Source organism: Drosophila pseudoobscura, chromosome 3 (genome assembly GCF_009870125.1).
Source record: "Drosophila pseudoobscura strain MV-25-SWS-2005 chromosome 3, UCI_Dpse_MV25, whole genome shotgun sequence".
Classification (NCBI taxonomy): Eukaryota; Metazoa; Arthropoda; class Insecta; order Diptera; family Drosophilidae; genus Drosophila; species Drosophila pseudoobscura.
Genome location: NC_046680.1, coordinates 21,483,007 through 21,506,063, shown reverse-complemented (window position 1 = coordinate 21,506,063; position 23,057 = coordinate 21,483,007). Strand labels below are relative to the sequence as shown.

The following is a 23,057-nucleotide window of genomic DNA, read 5'->3' as shown; positions in this document are numbered from 1 at the left end:
TTCGCCTGGTATCTCAGATCGAAAAATCTCGTTTTCTGGCATTTAAGCGGCCGCAAGTTTGAGGGTTGTTGTGGTACATATGTTGAATATATCGCGCATATGGTTATATGTATTATAATTGTGTTGAAATATATTTAAGAATCTACATGTAATTAGGACTTAATTGGTAAAGTTATATCCTAATCGTAACGGGAAGAACAAATCAAGTAATTGGACGAGACAGGACATAAATTCAACGATAATTCATAAAACTCGATCTGCAATGATAGAGAACATTTGTTGCATAGTAAATCATTATAGGAACGCTGATTTGTCTACTTACCCGCCAAAAGCTGGCTTCTGGGCATTGGGGTTGCCGGTCTGGGCCAGATTGCCAAAGGACAAGCCGGAGTCCTGACCACCCAAGGTGTCGAAGATGTTGCCGCCGGCCGGTTTCGCAGGGGCTCCGAAGGCTGGTGGAGCGGCCACGTTAGGGCTGGCTCCAAAGCCGCCAAATCCCTTGGGACTGCCAAACGTTGCGCCTCCCCCAAAGGTGGGACTGGCCCCGAAGGCCGGAGAACCACCGAATACGGGCTTGGCTCCAAATCCACCCGGAGCAGCCTGCTGTGGCGTTTGGGGTGATCCAAAGCCGGATTGGGCCACTGACGATCCGGCGCCCTGAGCAAAGCCACTGCCAAAGCCTCCAGGAGAAGGGGCAGTCTGGGAGAATGAACCAAATCCAGAGCTGCTGCCACCGCCAAAGATTGATCCACCAGAAGCAGGCGAAGAACTAGTCGTCGCCGGTCCGCCAAAAATAGATCCGCCTCCACCAAAAGCAGAGGGTTGCGGTTGTTGGCTGGCGCTCACAGGACTTGCAAATATATTACCGCCTGCCACTGGGGTCGCTGTTTGTGCCGCCGGTTGCCCAAAGACGTTCTGACCGAATATGGATGTACTTCCGGCAGTGGGTGCATTGGCAGGGCTTTGCGCATTGCTTCCGCCAAAAATGGAGGTCGATCCAAATGGAGATCCGGATGACCCTCCAAAAATAGACGTACCGCCGCTCGCTCCTGCAGACGGCTGACCGAAAACACTTGGTTTGTTGGCCTGGCTAAAGATGTTGCCCCCGGAGGCGGCCGTTCCCGGTGGAGGGCTGCCAAAAGGCGCCGGATTACTGATAGCTGCTGCAGCAAAGAGACCACTGGGTGGGGCAGCAGCTGCAGCAGGAGGGAGATTGGTTCCAGGTGAACCTCCAAATACGCTAGTCTCGGACTTGGCCACATTTCCAAAAAGGTTCGTGGAGGTTGCTGCAGAAGCCGTTGTCGATGCCTGGAATGGATTGCTGGCTACAGGTGCCGCTGTTGTTGCTGGTGCTGCTGTAAAGGATCCTCCAAACACCGAAGACGATGAATTGCTCACTGTAGAGGCACTGGAGCTGGTGGCTGTGACGGGGGTGGCCGGAGCGGTGCTGAGGCTGCTGAATGCATTGGAGAAGGAGAATGTACTGCCTGGCACCGCTGTGCTCGAGGTCACAGTCGAAGAGACTGCTGTCGCAGGCGTGACCGCTGGCGCTGCAGCTGAAGTCGTGTTCGGAGGAACCGCAACCTTTACTGGCGGAGCAGCGGCCGGTGTGGATGTGGGTGGAGTTGCAGCCCCCTTAGTTTCAGTTGAAGTGGTTGTTGCCGGAGCAGCCGATGCAGCTGGTGCAGGTGCTGCAGTTGTTGCGGCTGTGGTGCTCACTGGCTCCATTTTTATCGTAGTTGGTGCTGCGGTTGCAGGTGTTTCTGTTGCCGTTGCTGTTGCTGTTGTGGCTGGAGTGATGGTCGCAAATAATCCCTTCGGTTCATCTCCACCTCGTCCGCCAAATGAGAATCCACTGCCAAAGATATTTGCAGGCTGTCCAGAAGCTGTTTGCAAATGGAATCAAAATTAGTTTATAAGCCAGCTCCAAAACTCTTTCATATGTAACTCACCGCCGGAGGATTCCTTGATTTGTGGCTTGCATATATTGACAGATCCGAAAAGTCCTCCAAGGGAATCAGAGCTGCTGGGGGCGGTACTGGTCACTCCGCTGTTATTTGTTGGCAACGGTGTAGCGGCAGCGGCAGTCAGGGTGGACGCAGGTGCGACCGTTGGCTTGGTGGTGGTGCTGATGCTGGTCACCGCTGTATCACTTTCGTTAGGCTTTGGTGCAGCTGCAGCTGAGGCGAACAAGCCACGGGGAACGCCAGAAGCTGATGACGTCACTGCGGCGTTGGAATCGGTCTTTGCTACGCCGCCAAAACCAAGGGAAGAGCCCAGTCCTCCGAAGCCAAACGTGGAACTGGGAGCCCCAGTTCCTCCGAATCCTGTGAAGGAAAAGGATTTGCCAGCAGTCTCTGCTTTTGGGGTTTCCGGTGCCTTCGCTGGCTCCACTTCTGCAGTAAAAGGTGTAGTATCCTTCGCCAAGGGATCCTGTGCCTTTGCTGGCTCAGGAGCCGGCTTTGCTGTGGCCTCCTTACTAATCCCAAATCCTCCAAACAGGGACGGCTTGGCCCCAGTTGAATTATCAGCTGCAGAAAGTCCCCCAAACGAAAGACCACCTCCTACCGGTCCAAAGCTCAAGCCGGACCTACTTGGCCCTCCGAACAAAGAGACAGCCGGCTTTGGAGCCTCTCCAGAGCTTACCGTGGTGGTTGTCGTGGTCACACTCGAAGTCTTCACAAACGGACTGCTCTGGCTGAAGGCGAATGGCGTTGCGATGGGTGCAGCACTGAGGGCCGGGATGCTGGCCGCGGGCTTGGATGCTGTTGGTTTTGGTAGTTGGGGCGCAACAGGAGCAGCGGCTGGAGCTGGAGTTGGTGCAGGTGCAGGTGCCGGTGCCGGTGCCGCCACCTGGGTGGCCTTGTTGGCAGTAGTCGCCTTTGCGGCGGCCTTTTTCAATATCTCTGCCTTGCGCTTGGTCTCGAGTATAACTTCGGACTTGAGCCCCACACGATCTGGACGCTGGGGACTAATGATGCTGACCTTTTGCAGCTGCACCACGTTTCGGATCTGGCGGAGCTTGTGCTGTGTGAGCTTGGCGGCATTCGTATCGACAGTCTGACTAAGACTCATCGAGAGAATCGAGTCAGCCAAGGTTTCCACACTGAAAGCAAAAGCAAATGACAGTAGTCAGAGAGGTAGTCAGGGTGGACGGGGGAGGGTATTATAGCTGCTACTAACGTTTCATTGGTGCGAGTGCGACTCTTGTCCTGGTCGAGAAGTGCGGCCTGGAGCAGGCCACGCTCCTTGAGCTTGGCCTTGATGCTGTTCTGCATGATCCTCTGGTCAGAGGCAAGGTTCTGGAGCCGCGTCAGTTGCTGGTAGATCCCCTCCAGGCACGGCATATGCATGCTCGACTTGGTCTTGCGCCGCAACACATCTTGAAGCTGGTCCCACTGCAGATCCAATTGCTGCTCGGCCAGACGAAGTTGCGCCTCGTTGGCCGCCACGTAGCTCCGGAGACGAGCCAGCATGCGCCGTCCAGCAGGATCATAGGAACTCGAGTTCATCAGCCGCGTGATGCTAGGGGTATAGATACAACAATGAAACGCATTGCCGGATATACTCAACAGTTTGCTAGGCTACTCACTTGGGCTTCTCGTAGACCTCCAGCTTGCCACGGCACTCGGCCACTATGGCGTAGGCCTCATTTAGACCCTGGCGCAGTCCTTGCACATCCAACTCGAACTCCACGTCCTTGGCCTGCTCGTTCAGCTCCTCGAGGTCGTCCAAGCGCTTGGCATACTTTTTGAGAGCCGAGGGAGCTGCAATCTGTACCAGAGACGCACAAGTGAGATATGAGATGAGTTCTCTATTGGAGCGGTAATAATAAGATGCCTTACGGTGCTGAGCAGCTCCGTGGTGAGTCCCTTCTGCTGCTGTATGTCCTGGTTGAAGGCTTCGATCTGTAGCGCTATCATGTCTCTAACGATGGACTCCGTGTTATCCAGCGACTGTCTTGATGGAACGGACACGGGAGCCGCTGCCGGTTGCTGCTTTGTTGCCACTGGCGTAAATGTGTGCGGAACTGTGTAGAGGGGCTTGTTTAAGGGCGCAGCAGCTGCAGACGGTGGCACGGCGAGAGGAGCACTGGCCACACTCACTGGCATTGCGTTGGATTTACCCAAAGCCAGACCACCAAAAGCGGTCGCTCCTGGCGCGGAAAATATGGACCCTAAGGCTGGAGTCGTCGTGGCCGCACCAAACCCACCGAATGCCGAGGCGGTACTCGCTACTGTCGCGGTGGGAGCAGCAGTTGGAGCAACTCCAAATGGAGTACTTGCTGCGGGTGCAGCGAAGCCGGAGAACAGCGAGGAAGGCTTGTCCTTGGCAGGAGCTGGAGTCGATGTCACCGTGTTCGGGGAGAAGGCAAAGGACATGTCCGTGGGAACGGACTGAGTCGACTCCTTTTCTGGCGGTGTTGTGGCCGCCTCCTTTTCCTCCGCTGGCAGTAACGTGTCCAGGGGGCGGAACTGTCCCGAACTGTCAAACACCGGCGGAGGCGGAGAGCACACAGAGGGGGCACCTTGGAGTAGATTCAGGAAGTTGAAGGATAGAAGGGTGCCGTCGGTGCCTAAGACATGCACCATGGGCATAGTGGGGAGCTTCTGCTCGTTGATTGTCAGTTGGTGCGTGGAGGATGTGTCGTAGACAGACCCTAGGGGGAAGGTTTCCTCTTGGGTGCCCTCGCTCAGAGGCAGCTCGATCCTCGCCTCATCCAGAAGGGTAAACTGCTGCCAGACGGGGGTGTCTCCAGACTCGAAGGTACCCATTATACCCACTTCCACGCCATTGGCCGATGTCACCAGAAGCAAATTCCACTGGGCCACATGGTTGAAGAAAAACTGATGATTCCGTGGCCCGTTGAGACTGTAGCAGATGTCGTAGTAGTTGGTATAGCTGGGCGATCCCCCCTTGGGGGCATTCAATATGTACAGGGCGGGACTGCAGTCCTCGCCATGCTGCAGGAAGACCACTGCGAACTGGTACGTCGAGAGCCACTGAATGGCGATGGTGTCGAACGGAGCATCGTGGATGTTGGGTGGACACACCAGTGTCTTTGCTGGCGTAAGATCCGGCTTGAACTGCTGTATCTTGCCACCGGGAAAACCTAGGACAATTTGCTTTCCCTTGGGTGACCAACAGCCACACTTCACTTGCTGACTCTTGTCCAGCGAATGCATCTCGAATGTGTCCCCCTCCTTCAGGGTGTACATGCCGAGAGCACCGTTGCTCAGCACTACGGCCAGACTTCCGGGCAAGACCGGATTCCACAGCAGCTGCACGGCATGGATATAGTCCTCGCTGGCCAGGCGAATGCTGTAGACGAGCTTCACATCTGCGGCCAAGAATGTCGGCACCGAGTAAATGTTGAGCAGGCCAGTGCCATTCTGTGTGAGGTTAACCGCCAGAAGAGTGCCATCGGCACTGCAGGAGATATAGTTGGGCACGCTGGGCAGGGGTACACTCCTCGCCTGCGGCTGCTCGCCGAGCGACTTGTTGGAATTGGCCAAATCCTTGAGGATGACCACTGCAAGAATTGGCACATTGGTTGAGGGCAACGACTAGTTATGTAAACAAAAATCCGTACATACCCTTAAGTTCCGGCTGCGTCGGGTTGCCGGCAAAGAGCAAGCCGCGGCTGCAGGAAATCGCCAGAAGATTTACATTGCTGCGGGGCTCGCCGCATTTTTTGAACGCCGCATACTTGTTATGCACTTTAAATTGAAAGTCCTGCAAGGAACTGAATAAGAACCATGCCAGGGCAACCACTGGTTGAACCGCTTACCTGTGTATCCTTACAGGCAGGAGCACTTAGCGCCATTTTCGTATATTTTATAAACTTTAAATGAAACAAATACGAGTCACAAGCGTGGAAAATGAACGGCAGTTGCTTGCACAGTGGGGATATTAAACTCGGTATTATCGAACTAGTTCCACACAAGAAATAATTCACCCGCGCTCACTTATGTTTGTTTAAACCCCATTTTAGCCACAATCAAATAAAAACAATTACTTAAAATTTGTAATTCAGTAGAACATTTATCGATCAATCGGATAAATTTGTGTGTTCAGAGCGGAAGGTCCTAAATAGCTTGTAATATTCAACCAAATATTAAAACCGGGGAATATGATTTCCGATCATGGTCAGAGAACGATTAGCCCATTGTCGACCCGTGGGTATATACGCTCGACGAAAATTATGAACCTTGATCAATTTTAACGCAGTCCAGGTAAAAGATATCGTGGTTGTTTTAAGTTAAGATGGATCTACAAGAAGAATTTACAGACAGTGTTATTTTCAGCGGCATAACTCAAGTTGTTTACTTGTTTAGATAGAAAGGGGTTAGGTGGGTTAAGTTCGTTGTTTTCATCGGTATATTTACGTACGGTATATTTCTGAGACGGTATATCGATACATTTTTTTTGTTGTTCGTCTGTCTCTGTCCTGCACCCAAGCGTTTTTTGTGTTAAACAAAAGCATTGTTGTTCGCGCGGGCTATGCAGGCAAAAAGCAGTGCACAAAACAGAAGCGATTTCGACCGAAAAATGCACAAAAAACTGTAGCCTAGTTGGGTGACAGCCGCAGTACGAAGCGGAGACGTGCAACACGGTGCTAAATTGCGTTGTAGAGGAGTCCTCTTCAAACCTCAGCAGACTCCACTTAAGTAGTCACAAAATCGAATTATAATAGAAGTTTTGTTTAAAAATGTGTTAAAAATAAAAATATTTAAAAAAATTGTATTTAGTGCATAAAAAGTGATAAAAAAAAAGTGGGTAAGGAAACGGAGATGAGAACAGGGAGAAGTACGCGTAATTACGATTGACTTTTCTATTATAGAACAAAGGACGTACGTGCGCGGACAAGCAAGGCCTTCAAGATGATCAGCAGCTTGATTTCACGACTTCTAATGTGAGTAGTACAAATACAAACTTCCACTCCAGCACACACCACACTAAACGGAGAACGAGTGGGACTGACCCCCAAAAAAAGTTGGTCGAAGCTCGGCCTTGCGCTCCAGCCGCAACGAAAGTCATTTCTGCTTCCTAATTGTGTGGGCGTCACGCTTCTGGTCTGTGATTTGCTCGAGCGTTGGTGCGTGGTGGAGAAGTACCGTTCGGTGCCATATGTACTCTCGTACGTGTAACGTAACCCTCAATTGAACTGCACCCAAATATGGCTGCCCCGTGAGGCCGACGCACTCGCCTTGCCCAATATGGTCCGACCCCGAACGAGGCCACACTCAAGTCGTCTGCCTTCTGTCCGCAGCAACTCCGTGCTAAACTATTGTCAGTATTAATAGATTGCTGCAATCTAATCAACAATTGCTCCGCGATCGAGTTGATTACTATAGGGGAGGGGAGGAATATCGTGATCCATGTCGATCGGGTGAAGAGTACAATTTTCCGCATAAACGTGCTGCTGCTGTGGCTGGCGTCTGCTGTTGCTGTCTCTCAGCGAGACTAACAATATGTGCCGAGCGTTCGTTTATTAATAGACCCCCCGCCTGAGCATTAGACGGGCTTGCACTGTGCTCTCTGCCTGCCTTGGCCAGTAGTCTGTGCTCGGCATTCTAGCCGCTAGGAACCGCAACAAATTTTCGGGTGCTGGCAATGCATCGCCATCGCCATGAGCCGGCCATTCTATCAGCAGGAGCCGATTTTCTATCAGCGGCCAGTTAATATTAAACGCCTGCGTCACCCGGCAGGAAGCGTCTATGGGCGCAGCTACTCGCTGGAAGAAGAGCACCAGCATCAGCAGGAGAATGTAGTCCCCGTCTATCCAAAGTTCATTTATGCCAACCAGCGGCATCCGAATCAGCTGCCGCTGTACCAGCTAGGGGACTCTCTTAGTTCCTTGGACAGTGATTTCGCAGATGATTACAATGGCCCCTACATAGTCGAGCAGCCCGTGCCTCCGCCCACTCCCAAAGTCGTGCAGAATCTGAACGCACTGGGCAGACTCCTTGATTTGCTGCAGCGCTGGCCATTGCCTTGTCTCTCCTTCAACACAGCCTGCATCTGTTCGCTCATCATTATATTTTTAGCGCCGCGGACTTGTGCACAGAGTTTATTGTTTCCCGCTTTCAGATTGTTCTTCGGCACCCTATATCCGGCCTATGCTTCGTACAAGGCGGTGCGCACCAAGAACGTTAAGGAATACGTAAGTAGAGCATAGATCTTTCCCGCATTCCCAATATAAATCGAGCAACTGTTTACTTATAGGTAAAATGGATGATGTACTGGATTGTCTTTGCATTTTTCACATGCATTGAAACATTCACAGACATCTTTATATCCTGGTTTCCATTCTACTATGAGGTCAAGGTGGTTCTGGTATTCTGGCTGCTATCGCCAGCCACAAAGGGCAGCTCCACATTGTATCGCAAGTTTGTGCATCCCATGTTGACGCGCCACGAACAGGTGTGATATATATATATGTATATATTCTCATATAGCTATCCATATACATATGCATACATACGTCTAACGCTCTCTGTATATTATGGTTTCTCCTCTCTCTTTGTGTAGGAAATCGACGAATATTTGACTCAGGCCACAGAGCGGGGATATTCGGCGGTTCTACAACTGGGCTCCAAGGGAGTCAACTATGCCACCAATGTCATCATGCAGACAGCCATAAAGGTAATCCTTACACCCATTCCCCACCACCCACCATACGTCCCTGCAATTAGCCACAACCACACAAAACACACACTAATCCGCTCACTCCCTTTGCTCGCTCGCCACACAATTCATTTCGCCATTTTCAATTGCCTCCAGCGTCGTTGCATAAAATGAGCAACAAAAGAGAGTCGCCTCCGTCTCCGCAGCATCTTTCGGTCGTTCTAAATAGATATATAATTTTGCGCAATACTCTCGCGCGCGCTCTTCTTGATCATCGCCAAAGCAGCAGCCCCAGCAGCCACAGCAGCCCCAGCAGCACCAGCAGCAGCATCATCATCCACCTCATCACCATCACCATAATCATCATCATCATGAGAGCTCGAATTCTCTTATCTTCACTTTTACTTTTAATATTATTTAGTTTAAACAAATAGAATTGAATGCTCTTTGTGCCATTTGCGTGTTTGTTTCGATTTAGTTTTTAGTTTGTTGTTCTCTTTTGTGCAGCTAAATCTCAATATAGTACATTACACACATATACACGAAACCCGATAGAGAAGATACTAGCAGATAAACGAACATGTTGAAATAATGTAATAAAAACAACAAATGAACGAACTCATACCAGAGCAGGGAGCGGAGCAGCTGTACGAGTACAAGTGTACACGTATTCCCAAGGCACATTTGCTGGCCAGCTCCACATAAACACTTGAAATGGGGGCCAAGACACTCGAGACGCTACATTGTTTTGGCCAGATTAATTCTGGAGAGGAGCGACCAGCTCCCTGAAAGATAGTGCATTTAGTAATAAATAATACTTGGATGTTTTGGTGTGATGATGTAGGTCAAAGAGTTAATCAAAGCCAAAAGAGAAAGAGCCATACGAAGAATGCGATGGCTTGAGTAGTGGAATGAATTCCTTATTGATTTGTCATAATATAATTAGTCATCGTATTACTGGAAACCCTTGTTCAGGGCTTTGTCCGAAATCAAGACAAAGAAATGGGAAATTTCCTTTATGCACCGGCATGGCATTAGCCAGGCACTCCTCACCGCTAGATTTGTATTCCACTGTGATATCAGAGACCCCATTCCCGTGCCCCCACCACCAGTTGCATCATTTCCATTCCAATTCCGAGTCTCCTCTAGGGTAGGGCATAAAAATAGATATGTGGGGAATGCCATGGGTACAGTTCAGGCCCAGAGTGTGTGTGTGTGTGTGTCGTCTGTTTGCCTCAACTGCAATTCATTTCAATTTAAGACTTTTCGTTTGCCTCATTTTTGATTAACTCTTTCGTTTTTTACACTTACGTTTCTTTGCATTTAACCCACCAAACCAAACCAACCCTAACTGAACCACCTGCACCTGCCCTGCCTGCCTGCTACTAATCTGCTAACCGCCGCCAGACCTTTTCGATGACAACTCCGGATCCGGCCCGCAGCCTGCAAAACTCGCAGTCGGCTAGTGATCTTTCTGCGGTCAGGAGGAATCAGGACATGATGGATGGCTTGGAAGATTGGCTGCCTCGGTCCAACTCGTTGAGCGGTATCGAGAGCTATGCTGAGCTCGAGCCACAGGGTCGCGGAGTGGTCATACAAGAGATGAGGGAGGAGGAGCCGCCGCATGATGCTGGAGCGGCTCGTCTACGCAGGGTGCAGCCCCGAAGAGCCGCAGCTTCTGCCTCCAGAGCACGCCGCAGGCTGCGCGAGCCCACACCCGACGTGGATGTGGAGAACGACTAAATGCGACACCGGCACCAGACAGGCCTCCGGCACCAATAGATACTCAGCGAATGATCGAATTTTATACACTCAGCGATACCCAGCACATATGTACACATACCATCTAATCCCGGCCGCCAGCTGGAAGCTTTTTGTTCCGCACATGTATATGATTACTCCTCCTTTCATGTCTTTTATAATTCCTATGTATGTTTACGATAATTTTTTAGTATAATTAAATTATTTAAAGGCAAATGCTTTTACTCAATGCCCTATCTCTACTATAATCCTCCCACGAAAGGGCGGCGGCAATCTGGTTCAGACGATCAAGAAGAGCTACAGCCTCAGTGATCTGAGCGAACCAGATATGCACCGCACCCAGGATGAGCTGGACTTGGTGATGAGGTCGCCCATGTCCTCGTCGGTGGTGATGCGCACACAGCCAACTGCAACGCGTCTCCTGCGGCCACGTAACCAGACGCCCGTGGGCAGATCTGCCAGCGGCACGCGTCACTCCACTGGAATGTACTTTACCGAGGTAGATGTGACCGCCAAGAATGCGGGTGACTTCAAGTGAGTGCTGGAATCTTAAACCAAACTGAAACACATTATAATTATCGTATTTAATGTTCCATTCAGCTACAACATACGCAGCCAGGATGACATCAGCTCTGGCTACTCCAGTGCCGAACCGATTAGTGGACTCAGTCGCACTTCCTCCATGACAAATGCTTCCAAGGGCCGTGTCAAGTCCAAGCGCAATGAGGTAGGCATGATGCGTGTCTTTTCTTCCATGACTTTCTTAATCCATCTAGAGATTGGTGTTGGTTAGCAGTTGCTGGAGGAGATGAGAGACGAGGTATATTTGGAGAATCCGCTATACTTTCAAGGTGTTCGCCAGGAAAGGGAAGAAGAATTAAAGGTTTTTCCCAATGTGGAGAGGATCACACATCATGAAGTTGACGAAGAGGATGCAGAAGACGATGACTTCTATGAAGCCATGCCGTTGATAGAAACAGATGAAGAAGAGAGAGCCGCAGAGCTCGAAGTTCTGTCATGTGGAGAATCAAAGAAAGAAGATCCATTTGAAGCGGAAAATATGAAAACCAAAGACGAGGCAGTGGAGCATTTGATTCCAACTGAAACCAAGACAAAAACTTTGCAAACAGATGTATCTATTCGGTCGGATGAAGACACGCCAACCACCGAGAGCAAACTAACTGATTTAGTAGCACCCGTCATAGATCCTTTTGTGCTGGTAGTACGCTCTTTGGCCACAGATACAGATCCGGAACCGTCCGAACGATCGAGGCCAGTGTCGCCACGGGAACTGCGCGCCACCTTGGAGGAGATCAAGCACAGCTTTCGGGCCCAACTAGAGCCAGAGGTACAGATGTCACCTTCTCCCTCCCCTTCGCTCCGTCCCAGGGCCGTGCATGGTAAGGGACGAGCACCACTGCCTCCGCCTCCGCGCCCACCAAAGCGACACTCGCTGAGTCCCCAACCAGATGCCATTAGCCAGACGTCGACTGGCAGTGTAGAACGCAAGTCAGGTATCGGCCAACTGTTCCAGAATATCAAAGCTAACGTGCTGCGTAACAAAGCTAATCCCAGCCAGCTGGCAGCCCCCATGCCGGACGAGCCAGTGCCGGTTAGGGAGACGGAGATCTAAAGTAAGCCCTGCCGGGAGTCCGTTCTAATCCAAGCTCATCCAAGTGTTCGTTTTGCTCGTTCATCGCAGGGCGGCGTGTCAGCTCCTAATCTCCATGGCCCCTACCCCCTTTGTACAGTTGCGTTACTAACCAACATTTTCAGTATTTCCAGCATGTTCTTTGGACTGTTTCCTGTAACCACACCACAATCTAGAAATTAAAGATCTCTCTGCTCCTTTGTTTCAGGACAAATCCATGTCTACTAGCTGCACCACCTTGCCCAGGACCAGCAGCCGCAGGACTGAAAAATCCCAGATAGGAATGGCAACATCATCTTCTAGCCAGGCCAAGACGCGAAACAAGTCGGAGAAGTAGATGGACAGACGGAGGATCTATTCTGTGTATCGTCTGCTGCTCAATACGGGTTTTAAATGGTGTCTAAGCGTACAGAACCTCAAGTTTTAGTTTAAATTGTAACTTAATACTGATTACGATGATGTAGCTCTACATATGCATTGTGTACTTTGTTTGTGATTCTATTCGAGTTTTAGGTGCGCTGTAGTTGATATTTAATGTTCATTTCACGACTCGTTTGCCGTTAAGTGTGTGTCCTAGCAGCCCCCCTATCCAAAAAATGTTCTAACCAAAATAAACCGAAACCAGAATCGGAAACCTATCAATTTGTAGCATAAATTCCTAATAATGTAATTGAGCATTCAATAAAAAAAAAACCTACCAAACAAACTGACAAAGACAGAGTTGTTCTGGATGATCTTCACGACGACCCTCGCGGGTAACCCTGGCTAAATGGCGCGTTAACTAGATGTTTCCCCGCGTTTTCTACACAAAGAAGTCATGCAAAACCGGCTTGGGCCCACCACCAGGAGAGGCGTCGTTTCCCAAACTCCGGGTATCAAGAAACTTCTTTTACACATGCGCGCAGCAGCTGATGCGCGGAGAGCCTGACCTTGACCCTCAATCACAGTCGCCCGGGCGACCAGACCAGACCAGGCGAGACTTGTTGCTAAGTGCAACAGCATGGCAGCGGGCGCAACGGAATTGAAGTTTCGCAGTCGTCGTCCCCCGCGCTGCAATCATATCATGCTTGTTCCTCCTCTCTTTCTCTCTCGCCAAACAGTCACCTCTCTACGTATATGCATGTACATACATATGTATGGGTCGTTGTCGCCGCCTGCGAGTTTTCACCATTAGCAGCACACGGCGTCGACTGTACTTTGCTTCGAGGTATTCATTTAATGTGTGTATGTATGTATGTATGTAGGTTTACTTGCGTGCAAGTGTGTGCGTGTACTTGTACATAAAATGCACAAGGAAACGGCGCAAAGAAAGCAGAAAATACACACTCGAAGACAATGGCAGATTTTTGCCGGGCAGGCAGGCACACTCCCTCTTCCTCCAAAAGCTGAGTCAGAGATCGAGCAGGGCAGACAGAGCCCCCATCAGCTGCCCGTGCCATGTGTTCGCTCACAGCTGCAACTTTACCGGCACCACACCAAAAACTGGTTACCCACGAAACAAAGAAAAGAGCAGAAGAGCAACGAAAGAGATCACAAGAGAACCGGTGATCAGAGATCGGCTCCCGCCCGGCCCCAACAATTTGCTAAAAAGAAAAAGAAAAAACAGATAAAGAATAAATGAGCAAAGACGACACATGGCATGGGATTATTTTTTTTGACTCAAATCAGCAGCTCCAGCATTTTAATTTACAATTAAAAAACAATCACAGTGATATTTGAATTTTCATTTTCTTCATCGTAGGTTTCGCATCTCTCCTCGTAGGTGTCTCGTTACAACTGAAAGTGTATTACAACTGGGGCTCTGTTCTGTGTTCTTCTCATCGGTTCGTCGTCTACATATCTCCTCCAGTGTCTCTTTCTACCATCGCTGATGTGCTCCCTGCTCTTGTGTCTTCTGTTCTTGTTTGCTGCCCCTCCGGCTTAGCTAGCTCCGCTTGTACCCCGCTCGAGATCTTGCCGGGCGAGTTTCGTCTTGCTTGGGGATTGGTTTGGTGATTCTCTGGTGGTGGTGTGGATGGTTATGGGTGCTGGTGGTGGTGGTAAAGGTAGGTTGGTAGGCAGACTGTTTGGGTATACTATATCATCATCATCATGTGTATAATAATTCCTATGGCTCGCCGGCAGCAGCTGGATGGAGTAGTAACGTGGTCTCTTCGCTTGCTTCTTTGCTTTTGTTTTTTATACTTTTTATTTACTTTTTTCTTCTGGTGTGGAACTCCTAATAGGATCGCTTTATAGTATTTTTAAGGTATTTATATATTCTTATATAGTTTTCATTCCATTCGTTATAATGTAATTAGTAAATTCAAACACTTTTTCGCAGCATAATCATACATAATTATAATAAAGTGGTTGGTTGTTGGTTTTTCTTGTTGTTTGGGGTTTAGTCTCATCTTACAAATTGGGTCGCATCGACGTCGTCGTCTTCTTCTCTTGTTCTTCTTCATCATCATCGTCTGCTTGGCTGCACAGCTGCCGTTGCTATCGTCGTCTCCGCCGTCTCTCACCCCGCGTCTCCTGTGCTCTCCTTCCTTTCTCGATCCGATCCTCTTCTTCTGCTTCAGCTCCTCGTTTTCGTTCATCTTATTCGGCTGGGTGGTTCTTCTTCTACTTTCTCAAAAGTTTCTTCTTCATATTTTGGAACGTTGGCACCGCGCTGCAGGCTCAGCTTTTGGAATCAGAGATGCAAGAGTGGTTGTTGGTTGATTCTTGGATAGATGATGGTTAGATTAAGGTGCCAATATCGTAGGTGTGAGTGTGTTTGGGTGCGATGGGAGTATGTGTAGTTGTGTGTGTTTGGGGTGGCGGTAGTGTTGGTTGGGGGTTGATCTTGACTTGGGTGCTGCTGTCGCTTGTTGTTGTTGGCTGGCTTTGTGAATGTTGTAGCAAATTGATTTTTCATTTTTGTAATTTTTTTTCGTGTTTAAATTTTCTTCTTCTTCGTTGATTTTCAAGTTGAAGCGCGGTACTGGATCTGCTCCTAGTTCCGTCCGCCCTTCTCATCGCACTCGCGTCTCAGATGTCCGCTCTTGCCGCAGCCATAGCAAGTCTTCGATGTCTCCGGGCAGTTCTTGGAGATGTGTCCAGTGCGGTTGCACTTGTAGCACGACACATTGGCCGGGCCGCGCTCGTTAACGGCCTCGGGACAGTTGCGGACCCAGTGGCCAGTCTTGTTGCACCGGTAGCAGGTCGGGTTGTCGGCCTGGGTGCAGTCCTTCGAGATGTGGCCAATGCCGTTGCAGCGGTAGCACCGCTCAGCCTCCTCAGGGCAGGCACGTGCAAAGTGCCCAAATTGGTTGCATTTGTAGCACTTCTCGCGGTTGCGGCGCATACCGCCGCCATCGCCGCCACGCATACCACCACCTGGTCCGCCGCCTCCTGGCCCACCGCCTCCGAGACTGCAGTCCCGGGCAAAGTGGCCCGGCCGGTTACACTTGTAGCACGTGGCAGACATCGACATTGTACTGGATTGGAACTTGGTTATTTGTACAAGTAAAACACTTCTGGTCTTTGACACACACGTTGCCTGCTCGAGGACTACAAACTGCTTGCGTTAAATGCGAAAAACCACAGGGTCCGGCCAATTTCCTCGCCGTATTTTCGACGCCAAAAATTAAAATGGCTACCACAGAACTAGTACAATGGCATCGACGGCACAAGTATCGAGTACGAAAAAACCAATCAGAGTTGCTTTGAAACGCAGAAATTGCAACACTGAAAGTCCACGCGGTTGGATCTGCAAACACTGGTTCGAGGTGCTCTCACTTCGGGATGAAATCGACAACTGAACAAATTTTTAACTCTGTGGTAGAAACTGACAGTTACGTTTCCGGCAAATGTATCTCTGCTTTTTCAAATCTAATTTTTTCAGCTACCAATTGACCTTCTTGACGATAATAATATTGACCATGTTGACCCTGATACCAATGACCCAATTTAACCTTGCGAATTGTGGCTTCCAGCCCAATGTGCACATGCCAATTTGTTATCGACTGTTACATTAAGGGCACGCCAAGCCAACCGGCTTGTGTTAAAAAAGTGCTAGAAACCAGGAATAGAATATTACCAACAACAACATAAAAATCAACAAGTAAATAGTTAAATTAAAATTTGTACTTTTGTTCTGTTAATTCTGCCACTAAAATCGATACCAGCATCGAGTACTTCAGTTCGTGCAATACCGACCGTGAAAATACTCGATACTCGATATTTTGACGTTGTCACTACAAAACTATCGATTGCACACACAGCCGAACCGATGTATTAGTCTCTTCATACTAATACATCGGTTCGGCTGTGTGTGCAATCGATAGTTTTGTAGTGAAATAATGAGAATTGGTTTGTTTTTGCAACAAACATTTTTTGTGTGAGTTATGCGTGTGTGTCCAAAATGTTGATTGTTTGGTTAGTGATTGCTTCCATCTTGAGCATCCGATGCATCCGAGCCACCTCCACGATTTCGATTCCCATTACAACCCAGGACATAATTGCGGGTGACGTGTTTTTTGAAATCATATCGCCACAAGACCTAGAATACACCTACAGATTACGGCCAGCGAAGGATTTCGGCGTTACCTTCTCGGAAAAGTTCGAAGGCGTCCCTCTCGTGCTGACTGATCCCCCAGGCGCCTGCCAGAAGCTGCGCAACACACGCGATCTTCATGGAAGTATCGCTCTTATGGACAGGGGGTAAGCGGATGGAATTGATAAGATTTGACCACAGTTTTATCTAACAAAATTCAATGTGCGTGGCACTTACAGAGAGTGCTCCTTCCTCAGCAAGACCCTGCAGGCGGAGATGGCCGGAGCCGTGGGCGCCATCATCACCGAGTACAATCCGAATTCACCAGAATTCGACCACTACATCGAGATGATCCACGACAACTCCAATAGAGATGCTTCAATACCCGCGGGTTTCCTGCTGGGGAAGAACGGCGTGATCATACGGTCCACGCTGCAGCGACTGAAGCGGGTGCATGCCCTCATAAATATACCAGTAAACCTGACCTTTACCCCGCCATCGAAAATCAATCACCCGCCGTGGCTCGGATGGTGACTAGACCCTGAGTGACGCTGGGAGGACCCGGCAGAGGCATACCCGATCGATCTAAAACCAAAGTGCATACTTAGTCAGTACTGAAGCAGCGATAGTAATGAAAACTGAGACTAAGCTTATAGTTTTTCCATAAGTAGCTAAATCGTAACTAGAGGCAAAACCAAATCGTAAATTGTAAATAAATTGCCGAGAGGCAGACAAGTCGGAAAGTTTTAAGCTAGACAAATACCATAAATCTTTATTAAATGTAGGCGTAGATGTATGTAGATTAGATTTTGCCCAGGGCCGTGAGATTCAGGCACATGCCGAGTGTGAGTATCACTATGACGACGACAAGGATGGCGAAGCACAGGTAGTTCGGTTGGATGGGCATGCGGAAGAGCTTGGCGGACATGTCCAGCGACGAGGCAAAGAGCAGGGTCGAATTGAGATCTTCTGCGGAGGTATTGTGGTAGACAAATGGACGCACTCTGATCTGGTGGCCATTGGCCTGGGCATTCTGGCAGACGCGCGTCACCGAGGAGGCCACGAAGAAGGGCAGCAGGCCGAGGAACAGCCACAGCATAACATTGGCGATGTTCAGTAGGACCAGCTGCAGGGCACAGAAGTGAAAATCAAAGTCCTTAAACAGATAGACCATGCCGGCGAAGGCATAGGACAGATTCATCACAATCAGGAAGCACACGGGAACGGACACGTGCTGGTTAAGACGATCCAGGAGCTTGCGGAACTCCAGCACCTCCCGCATCCAGTCCAGCGAATCGATGGAGTGCATCAGTAGTTTGTGCGACAACGACTCCAGGTGAACCTTCAGCAAGTAGCATTCTATGTAGTAGTTACTCAATATGACTATCTCCACCAGGTCCTGCAGCAGTATGGTGCACAGCAATCCAGTGCGCAGGCACAGCTCCCAGTCGCTCAGGGCGTCGGCTATCCAGGCCACCTTGATGATCTGAGCTGGCTGCATGACCACCACAGCGCAAGCGTAGGCAAAGAGCAGCATGAGTAGGGCCAGGGCCAGTCCCAAATACAGCCACAGCATCCGGCACAGTCTCTTGGGCTTGGCGGACATCAGGAACACCCGTTCGATGAGGTTCTGCAGCTGCTCGTGGTCGATCACCTTGCACACCAACACAGCAGACACAAAGGCCAGCAGGTTGAAGGCACTCGGCACCACATATCCAAAGAGCAGCTCGCCGATGGTGTTTGGTGGGGCGATACCGCTATCCGTGCTGTTGTTAATGGGTCGTATATCTCTATAGTTAGTAAAACCGCGATCGCCTCTGGAAAAAAGCAGGATTAACTTGTGCACGCTTAGGTATTCCATAGCTCACCTGTAGCCACAGATGTAGCGTAGGGTATAGCCCATCAGGAGGATGAAGAGCACCATCAGCGCCTGGACATAGCTGCAGCAGGCCCTCACATTGCTCATGTCTGTCGAGATGGGGTTTAGCCCAACCAGCGTCAGGATAGTGACATAGGGCCGCAGAAACTGTGGAAGAATAAAAGATTATCACACGATCGTCTGGTTGGTGAACTGATGTTGATGGCATCACCTTTCGCTTGCAATAGTCCAGCAGGGCGGAGGTCGGCTCGTGTTCCCCGGGCTGCTGCAGGTCATCGTTGGGATTCCCGTTGAGACGATTGATGAAACAGAAAGAACTGTCCGCATTATTGCGATACATGACAGACGGACAGACGGAGAGTATCACATACAACGGTAACAGTAACAGTAACAATAACAATAACAGTAACAAGAGATTAATGCACAAACACTCATAACGCGGGGAGGGTGTGGTGTGTGTTGGATAGAGAGAGTACAATGGAGAGATGATCGCCGGCTGGCGGTTGAGCCACTACTGAGAGCAGCCCCAACACTTACGAGCTCGTCGTGCAGCCAGGATGAAGCGACTGAGGTGGCGCGACTGCTCCAAAGCTCCTCCTCTGTTGCGGTTGCTGCTGGTGTGCTCGTCGGCGTCGTCATCAATTGCAACTGTAACGGTAAATTGAATAAATTGAAACTCGAGCCCCAAACGGCACGGCACGGCACAGACGCACACACACAAACACCCCAAAGGGGAGAGACAAAGAGAGAGAAACAGTAATAATCATAAACGAGATGACAAAAAAACGAAGCTTTCCTGCCCCCAAGCTCTCTTCGAGCTTTGTGTGTTCTCGCCAGCGCTCTCCTCCCACCCACCCCCCACCTACACCCCCTTATCAATCAGTTTTATCTCGGGGCCCAACGGCTCCAGCCTGCTCCAGTCTGCTGGGCACCTGTTACAGTTTAGATAGGAATCAGCCCTGTTATCGGCGAGCACTATCTACCGGTCACTATATTTGCATATATGTACAGGAGTATGTTGCTCGGTTCCATATCAAAAATATGTAGGTACATATGTAATTCCTATGTGATACTACATATATTTGTACGTAAGACAGATCTGTTCTATTATCGCGTGTCTAGACTCTACAGTGAGTGTTTTCCATTGTTACGCTTTCGCCGGATCGTGTTGGCGTGTTCGTGATATCGCGCTTTTGCTTTCCAAGCTCTGGGAAGGGAGAAAGATGCTGATTATGCTATTGTTTTCGCAGGCCTGTCGTGTTATCTAAAGAGAGTGTGACGTACATACTAAAAGTGCAGTGAGAGAGAGAGAGAGTGTGTCAGGGGTCTCTCAGCTCACTCTCTCCCTTGCGATTGAATGATAACTTCGAGAATCTGGAAGCTATAGGAATAGCAAGATTATTGGGAGGATGAAGTGAATTAAAATTGCAGACTATTTGTTTTCAATGATAGAAATATGATCGGAGAATGTGTTAGCTATACATAATTGTTTCTCATAGTTATCCATTATAATTCTCTAATTATATAAGTAGTTAACTCAAAATTAATCATTATGCTATTAATTTGACAACAAAAAATACGCAGGCTGGTGTCTGAGCTTTCTGATAGCTGTGTAATCACTCCATTGTTTACATAAAAATTCCATTCAACTTATTTGCTAGCTGTTAGACCACACCATTAATTAATAAGAAGAAAGTGTTCGTTTATCAATCCAATCATATATAGTACCCAGCGATACTGAAAACGATTGGGAAACACCTGCGATCTGTGTAAACACTAGACTGATCTTTTCTAAATCCCATTCAAGACGGTTTATTAGCAGAACGCACACCTGGGTGATAAAATATATAGAGAACATGTCGGAAACGGCTTCAGAATGTTCTCATGTTTAATGGTAAGAACTGCATACTGTTCTCTTTCATACTCGATGGTGTTCCCATGTGAGTAATCTACTGTTCTTGGTGAGCTTTCTTTGGGTAAACACCATGTGGTTCCTCATCTCTTAACAGTTCGATGTCGTGTAAGTGAAACTTTGAGTCGCTTTAACTTTTATTCCTCTTCCTTACCCTTCACCCATCTTTCCATCCACATTGTCACCTCTCTCCCTCTTTATTGGTATTTAAGTTTCGAAATTTACGTCGAAAGTAATTAAGTAAAATTGAATGCAAGTCGCAAGTGGTTAAAAAAAACTTTTTTGTTGTTGTCCCACTGAAGTGGAGCTCACTTAAAATGTTGTCCAACGTTTTCGCAATGAATCGAGAGGGATATATGCAGAGAGAATGAGCGAGGGGCAGATTGGGAGAAGTGTTCGACTCAGTCCAGTTTCAGTACCAGTACCAGTGACAGTGCCAGTAGCAGTGCCATGACCAAGCCACAGTCTCGCCGCATAGAGAAGCCGCAGGTTCAGTTCAGTTCCAATGGCCGATGCTGACGTTGACGATGATATGTTCGAGGTTTGAAGCGGGATGTCCAGATACGAGTATACAAGTACGTACATATCGGTTCTTGTCTGTCTGTCCTTTCCTGCTGACCTCTGGTACCCCTCTGGTACTACATATGTACCTACATATACATGTTTCCCCCCGTGGGGACGCTCATGTAAATTAGCAGCGTTGTCAAATAATTCTGATTTGTGTTGTTGGGATGCTAATAAAAGCTGAACCGTTATCGTCCTGTGGCTCCCTCGTCAACCTGACAGCCTCCCCCTGACCAACAACGCTCCCCGGGCAGTGTCTTCTCCTCTCTAACATGCAACCCATTTCTCTATCTAAGCGAGTGGAGTCTTTTTTGTTTAAAAATCACATCAAATATTACGAGAAAATGTCGAATGCGGTCGAATGCATAGGAAATTTTATTCCAGCCACAGCCGCAAAAACGCAAATGTTGACTACGCAGCAGCAGGAGAACCCGGGAGGAGCATACAAATCCAGGACACTGGCCATTGGGACACGTATGAATGGAGTGCTTTCACACTTCAAGCAATATTGATCAAGGCTGGAGGTCAAGTCTTAGAGTAGTTGAGAATTAAAGAGAGCCGCTACAGATTTTAATAGATGAATAGACAGATCGATTAAATCCAATCATGAATTCATTTAGCTGTTTTGACTTCGATATCCACTTCGACTCCACCATTTATTACCCCAATGACAATTCAGTTTCTGCTTTAAAGTCTTCGCTTTGCAGCCATGGCATACGCGCCGCAGTGTCAACAAGGAGATCAGAGATTGTGGGACGTGTCAAGTGTCCGAAATTCAATTAAACTTCATTAGCATTAGCAGCCGGTGGCAGTTAGTTCTTCTTCATGCTGGTGCCCCCTCTGTCGCACCACAACCATCTCTCCTACTCCTACTCCTACTCCTTCTTCTCTTGTGGTTTTGTCTCTATGTGTGCGTGTACAGATTCAAACGGTTGGAGATTAGCATAAATGAGATCATTAAAATGCGCTTACGTCTGTGTGGGTGGGTGGGTCAGTGCCAAAGTACAGAGAGAGAGAGACAGAGAGACAGAGAAAGCGTCTGAGGTCCACCTGGTTGAGACTCCGAGGAGGGTCACGGACTTCCTCCTTTCGCACGTAGCCCACAAATGGTCTTCGTCGTTTGCACTCCTCTCCCACGAAGGTGTCACGGCTGTTGGTTCGTGTCTCCGCTGGGCGGTCCAAAAATTTGCATAATTATTTCGACATCTTTTGGCCGTTGTATTGTATGCTCATGCCTCCCCCTTCCAGTTCCTCAGATGTCCTCAAAATAATTTTCTCTCTGCTCTACAAATTGCTCATAACATTTAGTATGATGAGGCAGTCGGGATGGAAATAGAGGTGGAGCTAGTGGCTCTACCATTTGTATGCACTGCCCTACAGAATACGGTCTGGGATGTCGACGGAAAGATCCCAATAGAGATCCTAAATAGATCTACAAAGTGAAATGATTGTTTAGCTGGATTTTATTCAACAATATTACTAGATTTCTTGCATTTGATTGGCAGAAGGGTTGGCCGTAATGCGCTTTTCACTTTTCATTAAATTTTTATTAGCTATCCCTAGTTTTCTCTCTTACCTAACTTTCATTGTCCTCCCAATATTTCCATCCTAGCCATATATTACCTTGTAGTGCACTGGTCGCTTGCACTTGTTTCACATTCAGTTAAGTTAATTGGACTGTCATATACGTGGGTACCTGTTGCTTTGTTCGCGCTGCCACTCACACGCCCAACATTTTCAGGAAGACACCATATATAGGACAAGCTCCTAATTTGCCATAGGAGCTTTTTACTGTTTCGTTCTGTTGCCACTTTTGGGAGCTGCCGCCGCTGCTGTCCCATCAAACCAGCTAATTTTTGATGATATCCACAGGCGGTCGGTCAGGCATTTGCAACGGGTGTGAGTGGCAATGGCAATGGCTGGGGATGGGGATGGGCGATAGAGAGGGGGTTCAGAGTGCATCATGGGAGTGCACTAAAAGCCCGTCGGTGGCTTCAAATTGAATCAGTCGTCGTCGGGTCGCTTGTGTGTCTCTCACTGTCCGTGAGTGAGTCCGCCTCTGTTTCCGTGAGAGTGCCTGTGTGTGTGTGTGTGTTTTGGAGACCTGGGGTCGAGTTTGGTGTCCATCGTGGAAAGC

General features: G+C 48.8%; 5 protein-coding genes across 17 annotated transcripts; 2 read left to right on the top strand and 3 right to left on the bottom strand.

Moving 5' to 3' along the window:
* Positions 1–89: 89 nt before the first annotated feature.
* On the bottom strand, positions 90–6,170 carry Nup214 (nuclear pore complex protein Nup214). Its single transcript, XM_001361908.5, has 8 exons — positions 5,792–6,170; positions 5,598–5,736; positions 3,846–5,533; positions 3,593–3,774; positions 3,184–3,525; positions 1,953–3,106; positions 323–1,886; positions 90–257 (listed from the first exon to the last, which is right to left on the bottom strand). Exons 1-8 carry the CDS (start codon positions 5,825–5,827, stop codon positions 233–235), a joined length of 5,130 nt encoding a protein of 1,709 aa, XP_001361945.3. The 5' UTR covers positions 5,828–6,170; the 3' UTR covers positions 90–232.
* A 239-nt stretch (positions 6,171–6,409) lies between these two features.
* Positions 6,410–12,749, top strand: ReepA (Receptor expression enhancing protein A). 13 transcript variants are annotated; one of them, XM_004444484.3, is made up of 9 exons: positions 6,410–6,780; positions 6,845–6,916; positions 8,095–8,167; positions 8,230–8,427; positions 8,536–8,649; positions 10,655–10,926; positions 10,993–11,119; positions 11,189–12,026; positions 12,252–12,393. In XM_004444484.3, the coding sequence occupies exons 2-8, from the start codon at positions 6,885–6,887 to the stop codon at positions 12,023–12,025; spliced, it is 1,653 nt and encodes a 550-aa protein (XP_004444541.2). In that variant the 5' UTR covers positions 6,410–6,780; positions 6,845–6,884; the 3' UTR covers position 12,026; positions 12,252–12,393. The 13 variants fall into 13 exon arrangements, with proteins under 13 accessions (XP_004444541.2, XP_004444544.3, XP_033233377.1 ...); XM_004444487.3 differs by having other exon boundaries at positions 11,186–12,026; XM_033377486.1 differs by lacking the exon at positions 11,189–12,026 and having other exon boundaries at positions 6,416–6,780; positions 12,252–12,681.
* Positions 12,750–13,752: 1,003 nt separating this feature from the next.
* CNBP (CCHC-type zinc finger nucleic acid binding protein) lies at positions 13,753–15,711 on the bottom strand. The gene has a single exon (XM_001361905.4). It carries the CDS (start codon positions 15,501–15,503, stop codon positions 15,024–15,026), a length of 480 nt encoding a protein of 159 aa, XP_001361942.1. The 5' UTR covers positions 15,504–15,711; the 3' UTR covers positions 13,753–15,023.
* A 613-nt stretch (positions 15,712–16,324) lies between these two features.
* On the top strand, positions 16,325–17,319 carry LOC4805556 (PRADC1-like protein). The gene is made up of 2 exons (XM_001361904.4): positions 16,325–16,732; positions 16,805–17,319. The coding sequence occupies exons 1-2, from the start codon at positions 16,434–16,436 to the stop codon at positions 17,097–17,099; spliced, it is 594 nt and encodes a 197-aa protein (XP_001361941.1). The 5' UTR covers positions 16,325–16,433; the 3' UTR covers positions 17,100–17,319.
* On the bottom strand, positions 17,310–19,101 carry GrlHz (Gustatory receptor-like Holozoa). Its single transcript, XM_033377488.1, has 4 exons — positions 18,982–19,101; positions 18,656–18,709; positions 18,434–18,591; positions 17,310–18,382 (listed from the first exon to the last, which is right to left on the bottom strand). Exons 1-4 carry the CDS (start codon positions 19,081–19,083, stop codon positions 17,368–17,370), a joined length of 1,329 nt encoding a protein of 442 aa, XP_033233379.1. The 5' UTR covers positions 19,084–19,101; the 3' UTR covers positions 17,310–17,367.
* Positions 19,102–23,057: the final 3,956 nt, after the last annotated feature.